The 8,316-nt window shown below is 42.7% G+C and overlaps 2 protein-coding genes across 2 annotated transcripts; both read right to left on the bottom strand.

Annotated features, from left to right (window-relative positions):
- Positions 1-657: 657 nt before the first annotated feature.
- LOC128721455 (histone H4) lies at positions 658-1,100 on the bottom strand. The gene has a single exon (XM_053815211.1). The coding sequence runs from the start codon at positions 1,098-1,100 to the stop codon at positions 789-791; it is 312 nt and encodes a 103-aa protein (XP_053671186.1). The 3' UTR covers positions 658-788.
- A 604-nt stretch (positions 1,101-1,704) lies between these two features.
- Positions 1,705-5,677, bottom strand: LOC128721441 (solute carrier family 26 member 10-like). Its single transcript, XM_053815197.1, has 6 exons — positions 5,209-5,677; positions 4,598-4,896; positions 4,372-4,476; positions 4,023-4,164; positions 2,436-3,040; positions 1,705-2,360 (listed from the first exon to the last, which is right to left on the bottom strand). The coding sequence occupies exons 1-6, from the start codon at positions 5,675-5,677 to the stop codon at positions 1,935-1,937; spliced, it is 2,046 nt and encodes a 681-aa protein (XP_053671172.1). The 3' UTR covers positions 1,705-1,934.
- Positions 5,678-8,316: the final 2,639 nt, after the last annotated feature.

The raw sequence follows: 8,316 nt of genomic DNA, 5'->3' as shown, positions 1-8,316 counted from the left end.
ATTTTCATGGGGTTGTTTTGTAGACGCCTCATTTGCCGCCAAAATGCAGCTGACATCAATCACTACAACAAATGCTCTAAAGCGGGTAAATAACTCCTCGCACTACAGCGAAAACCATTCGAAAGAATTTCCCTAGCCATCAGTTCCAATATAACTCATTTATATGTGCATTGACTGCATTTATTGGTGCATCAAACGTAGGCATACTTAAAAGATAATCCAGCGCAGCAAACGGTAGGTAAAATGTTAGTTGGGCACCCGTACTGAGCGCGACAGAGCGGCGATACTCTCGTATTCACTCCTGCGCACAGGGCGACAGCCGTTCATATTATTATTGTAATTTCTTTCTTTCCGAATATCACAAAATATCTGGAAACACATTTCCTGGTTTTTTAATGTCTGAATTATCTAAATGAGACACGATAAAGTTGACTGCGTTTATGGCACACTTTCTCTAAGGCACTATAGATGAGAATGTACATCGCAATAGTGCGAAATTAACCCACGCCGACGCCGCCATCTTTGCAACGCATCTGAAGGGTGCCAATTCCGAGGGCAACGCCATCTCGAATCTTCGATGCAAAAAATGACGCGCTCCTGCTGTAACAAAGCTGCGAAATATAACTCAACAATCTAGCTAATACAAGAATGCAACGAAGCGAAGAACGTACAAACAGCGTATAATTCTTTTCAAAAATTGTCGTTGGCCCTGAAAAGGGCCGTTTTTTTTTCTGATGCTGGCGAGAATTCCGGTAAAGGTTCCGATGGTCGTTAATCCGAGCTTCAACTTAACCTCCAAATCCGTACAGCGTACGTCCCTGGCGCTTCAGCGCGTACACCACATCCATGGCGGTGACCGTCTTGCGCTTGGCGTGTTCGGTGTAGGTGACGGCATCACGGATTACGTTTTCCAGGAAAACCTTCAGTACACCTCGGGTTTCTTCATAGATGAGGCCGGAAATACGCTTCACTCCACCACGGCGGGCAAGACGACGGATGGCGGGCTTGGTAATACCCTGGATGTTATCGCGAAGAACCTTTCGGTGACGCTTGGCTCCTCCTTTTCCAAGACCCTTTCCTCCCTTTCCGCGACCAGTCATCTTTCACTAGGGTTTGATTGAACGGGTTTCAACAACTTTATTCACGAGGCGTACACACTTTACTATGCCAAAAAATGGCCGTCATGCGCTTATATAGTCTACATCAGCTGACACCACGTATCCGGCATGTTGGTAGCACTGTGTCGGTTTCGTTTATAACAGCGCGTTTAACTCCTACAGATATATGTTACATATTGCTAAGAAAATATTTGAAAAATCCAGTGCCAAATCGTGCAGTATCGAACTGAGAATGTTGTTTTGAGAAAAAGTTCTGAATAAAATGCAAGATAAATCATACCAAACGGTAGCAAATTATTGTGGATTCATGTCTTGCCAACTGAAACACATTTAATGGAAACATTCAATATTTTGCTCATCTTAAGTGAAGCAAACCAGAAGAACGTAGCATGTTTGCATTAAATACATGTTATTTCGCTAGAAATTGATCCAGGTAGATAGAAAAATTGATTTTCTATTGTACGGTGTGCATTACTCTGATCTTCATCAAGAGCTTTGTCTTAAAACAATATTTCCCTTTCGATTCCACATACTCAACTCATACTCAACAAACAAATACTCAACACCGACAATCATTTATGTTTGTTCATTACACTGCAGTGTTGTTTTTTTTATCCGAGGCGTATCCTATTGAGTGTAAATAATTCCTTAATCTATTTACAACAATTATCTTCAATTAACTATAACTATCGATATGGAAATACTTGCACAAGCTTCCGTCAATCGAAAGATCGCCGTCAAAGTTAAGTACACATCCTTTGCTCGTCACAAAGTCAACTACAGCATGGCACGGAAAAGAAGAAATGATATATGATCCTAACCGGATGGCGCAGATTCCATAGATTCTCGCACGTAATGCACAGCATCATGTATAGCGGCAAAAACTTGACAATATGGTTTTTCAATGTCTCCTATTAATCCACACTTTTGCATTACTTCAAACACGGGCGGTTGGCAGCCGGCAAGAACGATGTGAATTTGGAGAACATCGAATTCACGTACCATCGCCTTGAACGTTGTAATGGCCGAAGGATCGATCGAGCTCAACGATGTTAAGTCCAGTATCAGATAACGAATGCTCTGCTCAATGCTTGGCTTCCAGTCCGGATCCTTGCGCCGTTTGATCTCCTCAGTCAGGTTAATGCCAAGCGTTTCGCAGAGCGTGGTCTTAAAGGCAGCTCGTGAGGCGAAGTTTAATGCTCCACAGTAATGGAATATTTTCATACCCGGTTGTTGAACCAGCTGAAATAAAATCAAAGGCAAAAAACAATCAATTTCCGTAACCCCTTTTTAGCTGTCTAAGACGTTCCAACTTACTCCATCGTATCGGTTCGCATCCAAGTAAATATCAGTGTTGGGCACATTTCCAAGCAAACAGGTGTATGGTTTGAGAGCGCGGAAGAAAATGCAGCAGATGCTCAGTACGATTCCCACAAGCAGCCCGATATCGATGGCGATCAGCACCACCGAGAGAAACGTTAGAATCCACACCATACCGTCGATCTGGCTTTGCCGCCAAAAGCCTTTCAGCTGCGTCACCTGCATTAGAAGGCCCTTGAGCGAAACTACGATGATGCCCGCCAGGACACACCGTGGAAGTGGCTCAAAGAAAGGTCCCACCCATAGCAGGACGATCGCTAGCAGCGCGCAGGATATAACCGATGCAATCTGTGTTCGCCCTCCAACCGAGTACTGGATTGAGGAGCGTGACAGGGAAGCCGCAAACGGGAAACAGGAGAAAAAGGAACCAAACACGTTCCCGGTTCCCATCGCGAACAACTCCTGGTTGAATCCGATTTCGTAGTTTTCTTTTTTCGCAAAAATAAGCGCCATGGATACAGACACGGTATATCCGACCATCGCCACGGGGAAACTGTCGAGGAGAATCGATGGCATCAGGCTGAAATCAGGAAGTGTGGGAGCTGAAATGGAGATATTAACCGTTAGTCGATGAGTAAAATAATAATTTTATATATTAAACAGCATGTTTCTAATGTAATGTGTATTGTAAATCAAGCTTTTTAGAAAATAGCTTTTTTGATCACTTTGATATGTGTAACAATTATCGAATTGATTGAGCCGAATGGTTGATTGCAAATACGTTATGCCAGAACAATTGTTATGATGGAACTTCAAACCCTGCTTGAAAAACTTATCTCAATTATTGAATTCATCTGTAATTAACTTTAATACAGTCAATAAATTGAAAATGTGTGGAAAAACCTGTCCAAATTTATCATCATACACCTCACGAACAGAGCTGCGTCATCACGCGGCCAAGTGACGAAAAATAATGAGCCAATTGTACAGGAAAATTAAAACGAAAGAATCGAAAAAGGTGTAACACCTGGCGGAACAAATCATGTGCTTGGTGGTTATCGTTTGATAGGACGTCGCAACAATTTGTTCGCTTCATTTCAGCAAACCTTTCATGGCCATACAAATATTGTATGACTAATTTTGTTTGCACATTCATATAAAAACTGCCGTATGGCATGAAAAATATGCTTGACGTGAAAATGGTTTCCTTTTTTTGTTGTTTCATGTAGTTAACGATAGAAAATCTTTTTAAAAAAATACACTTAAATATGAGAACACGTGGTTACTACATGATAATCAAAAATATTTTGGCAAATGAAATAAATAAAATAGCTTTTTCTTGAAATTACAATAACTATGATATTGATTTTGTTGATGTTTCATATAACCATAGAGAATATTTAAAAAAAATACTCATAAATATGAGGAGATGTGGTTGATAATCAAGAATGTTTCCACAAATGAAGTAAATAAAGAAGCTTTGGCTAATTTTGAAAAACTTTGACTATGATATTCGTGCCCTTTTTAATCATGTATGAATTTCCACCGTGCAATAAAAAAAAAAGATCTTCTATCAATACTTACCGGGCAGTCCTGTGGGTATGTTTCCGATTGTCTTAACGCCATACTCCTCGCGTAAATAAAGATACCTCGACAGCAACGTACCGGCAATGACCGCAATTAGCTCAATAGGAATCGGAATGACACTGCGTTTTGCAACCTTCGGCTGTAACCGGAACAAATGCACAATCGTATATAGCAAATTAAACAGCGTCATAAAGAGAAAACAATAAAAAAACATGCTTCCGTGCATGGCCTCTCTCTCCGTTCTCCTCCACATAATATCGACTGGAAATCCTTCAATCTAGGACAGCCGCCATGAGGGTCAACTAACCCTCGCGCAATAGCTTAAACTGGATGGGAAGGCACTTACCTTCAGGATCTCGTTGTTCACCACCAGTATCACGATCGTGATGGCCGATATGATGACCGCTGCCCAATTAACGTTGACAATTTGCCTAAAGATTTCTATGTAAGTCTGCAAAACGAAAAGCAAACCGAATGAGGCGTTTAGGATATAGAAGGTAAACTGGCTGGCTCCCAAAAAGGAGGTCAAGTTTACGAACGGACCCGCAACGTGCCGTACAAACGGTACATACCTTGATGATTTCGAACATGCTGCCCACCGTGGGTAGCGTTAGTCCTAGCAAGTCTTTGATCTGCGATGTCACCACGTGTATGGCAGCCCCGGTTGTGAAGCCAGACACGAGTGTATCTGAGAGCAGAAACGATATCACACCCAACCGGCACACGCACATGATAAGCTGCATGATCCCGACAACGAATCCTACGGCTGTGGCCACTTCCAGAGCGGTGCGGGCAGGTTCACCGGATTCGCTTGTACCAGTGTACGCCAGGACCGTTTTACCAACCATGATGGACACTACGGCAAAAGTTCCTGAAACGGGTAAGCAAAGAAGGCTCAGTTTCACGCACTCACCTAAAGGACGATTGTTTGAAAATCAAACATCACGTTGCGATTGGTATTTTCAATCATTTACCACATTATGTAGACAAGCTATTGAAACGTGTTTTTTTAGTGTATAACTCAACTGTACACTAGCGACAAATATCATATGACACGAATGCTTTAGACCAAACTGCTTAACTTATTTCATAATGTCCTCGCAAACACACAATTTTAATTTCACGTGCTCGATTTCATTCGAATTAATGTCACGTGTGAATTTGCAATTATTTCCACACTTACCCATCGAGTTGTGGCGCGAGGTACCAAACAGGAAGTACACCAGCACCGGAAAGAACGCCATATAGATCCCTACCACAGGTGGCACGTTCGCTAGCAGCGCATACCCAATACCCTGCGGAATGTGCATTACAGCCACCGTACATCCGCTGACCAGGTCACGCACCAGATCCTTACTCCACGAGTACTCCGGCAACCAGGTCATGAGCGGAAACACATTATTGCAGCACGTTTTCGCATCCACCTGCCGGACACTGTCGATCACCTCGCGGTGCAGCTTTCGTTGCGGTTTGCGGTATCGATGGGCATCGTTCAGCTGCTCCTGTCGGTACCGGGGCCTCGTAATGGTCACCTGTGTAAGATCTGACGCACTCGGACTTGCTGCTGCTTGTGTCGTTGGTTCATCGGCCAGCTCCTGGTAGAAGGTAGGATTTACGATACCACTTTCACCCGCTTCGAGATCGAACTTCATTTTCGCGCAGTGAGCAGAAGCAGCCTACACGATCCTTTCGGCCAGACGGCACTAGCAAGACTGGAGGGCACCGGGCAAATCACGAATCACGCGTGGTCTGCAACAGGTTTGCGAACGTCAACGTCGAGGAAGATCTATCTTGGCGAGAACTTGAACCCGATCGTAACGGTCCGCCCGTCCCTGTGGAAGGTTGATCACTTGTTTGCCTGGGTGGTAAATGCTTTTCCCTCGACTGTCCTCACTAACTGGCGGGGTTTCAGCGTTGGAAACTGTGACGCTTCCGACTTATCTTATTTCTATGCCCTGTGGAGAAGAGTACAGATTAGGTTGCTGTGTACTATCACCAAACTGGCGAGATGAATGGTTATCGGCACAGCGTGCCATCACATGAGCGTGCCATAGCAAAGGCCTTGTTTGGAGGTAGAGATTTAAATCACCAGTGATCGATAAGTTTAAGACAATTTTTTTTCGATAGAATAAACCTCTCCAAACGTTTCTGCTACAGCCTTCAATTCGTTCCAAATTTTCAATGCCCATCAGTTGGCAATATTTGTAGCCCCTTCTCGCCACATATAACAGTGACGAACTAGGCTGGAATTCGAGATCAGTACCTGGCAAACATGTTTACGGTACGGGGGGGAAAGGAACCGAAAACATACATGAAAATTAAGCCACCGTGGGCCACAAGAACATGGGCTCGATCGGGTGCTACGATCGAACAAAAAAAAATAAAATAAGATTTTGCGTATCAGAAACGAGTTTTATTTTGCTTATGATTCGTTACGACCTTCGCTAAAAATGGAGGCTCGCAGGGCAGCCACTTTAATCCTGCTGAACGATCCCGCAAGTATATTGGAGGTGTGCTTTAACCCCACGATAATTTCATGAATACAGCATCAATGTTATAGTCAGCAACAAAAAAAACCTTAAAATAAACATATCAGATCAATAAAACGAGATTTATTGCTCATGATTATTACACTGTTCAAATGATTCGCTCTATTATGCTATCAAGCATTACAGGTGCCCAAATAGATTGTATGGAAGCAATCGTCACACTACCTAGGATATCTAGTGAGATAAAAAGAATATATTCAAAAACAAAGCTTATCTGTGTGCATCATTCACAACAGGTGACAATTTGTTATCTCGATTTTGAAACACGCTTCACATTTCATGCCGGCAAAGCCTCCCGCCATCTAAGTATCTCCCCTGGCGCTCTTCATATTATCAGCCATCCCTCGAAATTAAACATCTCCCGGCGACTACCGTGTTCCGGTATTTGTTTTTATCAACCGGGGCCATGCACAGACATGCTAATCGCGGCGGGGGATGTCATGACGAAATGACGAAATTTCTCTGCCAAACAGCGCTGATAAGACAAGGCAATGGCAAACAAGCAACAACGTCCTTTTGTTCTGGCTCGTTTCGCTTGTTATTACTCGCACGCGGCGTACCTGGGTGCAATCAACAGTAGTGCCTATTTCGGGAGTTGTATCTGGACTATTTAAGCATCCTTAAGCCACTACCGAGTGACGGTCGGCATGCTAGATTACAGGCGTACTGGAAGGGACAAGGCAGAGCATGAGCAATATATGTATTTGCATTTGTTTGTTGGCTACATGTCGTCCCTTATTGCACGTGTTTCCTTAACGACAAATACATCCTGAATACGATATTCAACAGGTTTTTTTGCTTACATCTACCCTACACTCACGGTTTCCGTGCAGTTGTAAATAAGCTTTCTAGGTCGCAAAGAAAATTCGTTACTAGACAGGTAAAAAAACACAGCTGAATCTACATAAAAACAGCACGCATAATCGTAACGAAGGCATCATCGTCAAAAATAATGTTTGAACCAAAACAAAAAAAAAACAATACAGTTTCAAACAACGAAACGAAGGTCACTTCAAAGGGCATCAACCGTTTCGTAGGGCGGGATAAAACTAGAATAGCACACTCGCCGCCATAAAATCAATGGTTTTCAAATGGTGTAAGAAAACGTATTCCAATCAAAATTTATTCCACAAAAATACCACCATCATCATCATCATCATCTGTGACGCACATGTACGGAGGGGTTGTATTGTAGCGCAAAAGTTTTGGAGGTTTCATTCAAACCTGTTTTCTTAACTGAAAGTGTTTTTTTCCCCTTTTCTTTTATGTTCTTTATACACAGCGTGGGTTGCCAAATCAAACGCAATCGAAGCGGCAAAGAACGCAGAAAAATAATCTCTCACGATGCCAATTCCGTTGTAAATGGATTTCAACTTTTTATTCCTTCGCTTTCATGTTCCTTCAGCCTTTTTTTCTGTTGTTTGCTAGCGTACAACGATTTGATGCTCGTCTTCCCATGAGTATGACATAAAAGTTAATATATTGTTTAAGCCGTTTTTCATGTTAGCATCCATAGCCGACCAGAAGCCTGCGGGACACTGGATTCACTGGCTTAATTAATCATCGACATTGGAACACAAAAACAACACGTTGTTTTCATTTCACATCACTAATCAGGCGATTTTTGTTTTGCTTATAACCACATTGCTTGGTATAAAAACGAGAAACACACACTAACTTCCTTCGGCACAGAAATGGACGTCACAGTTTCGGAACTTCATTTTAAACATTTTGACTACTAA

Source organism: Anopheles nili, chromosome 2 (assembly GCF_943737925.1).
Source record: "Anopheles nili chromosome 2, idAnoNiliSN_F5_01, whole genome shotgun sequence".
In the NCBI taxonomy this organism is placed as follows: domain Eukaryota; kingdom Metazoa; phylum Arthropoda; class Insecta; order Diptera; family Culicidae; genus Anopheles; species Anopheles nili.
Note: the sequence above shows the minus strand (reverse complement) of the source record. Positions and strands in the feature narration are given on the sequence as shown.

What these genes read in the sequence shown, in the direction of transcription:
- LOC128721455 (XM_053815211.1), bottom strand. Translation starts at nt 1,100, where the DNA reads ATGACTGGTCGCGGAAAGGGAGGAAAGGGTCTTGGAAAAGGAGGAGCC.
- LOC128721441 (XM_053815197.1), bottom strand. Translation starts at nt 5,677, where the DNA reads ATGAAGTTCGATCTCGAAGCGGGTGAAAGTGGTATCGTAAATCCTACC. An exon ending in TGAACAACGAGATCCTGAAG is followed by an intron (nt 4,165 to 4,371) that starts GTAAGTGCCTTC and finishes TTCCGGTTACAG; the next exon opens with CCGAAGGTTGCAAAACGCAG. An exon ending in ATGCGAACCGATACGATGGA is followed by an intron (nt 2,361 to 2,435) that starts GTAAGTTGGAAC and finishes ATTTTATTTCAG; the next exon opens with CTGGTTCAACAACCGGGTAT.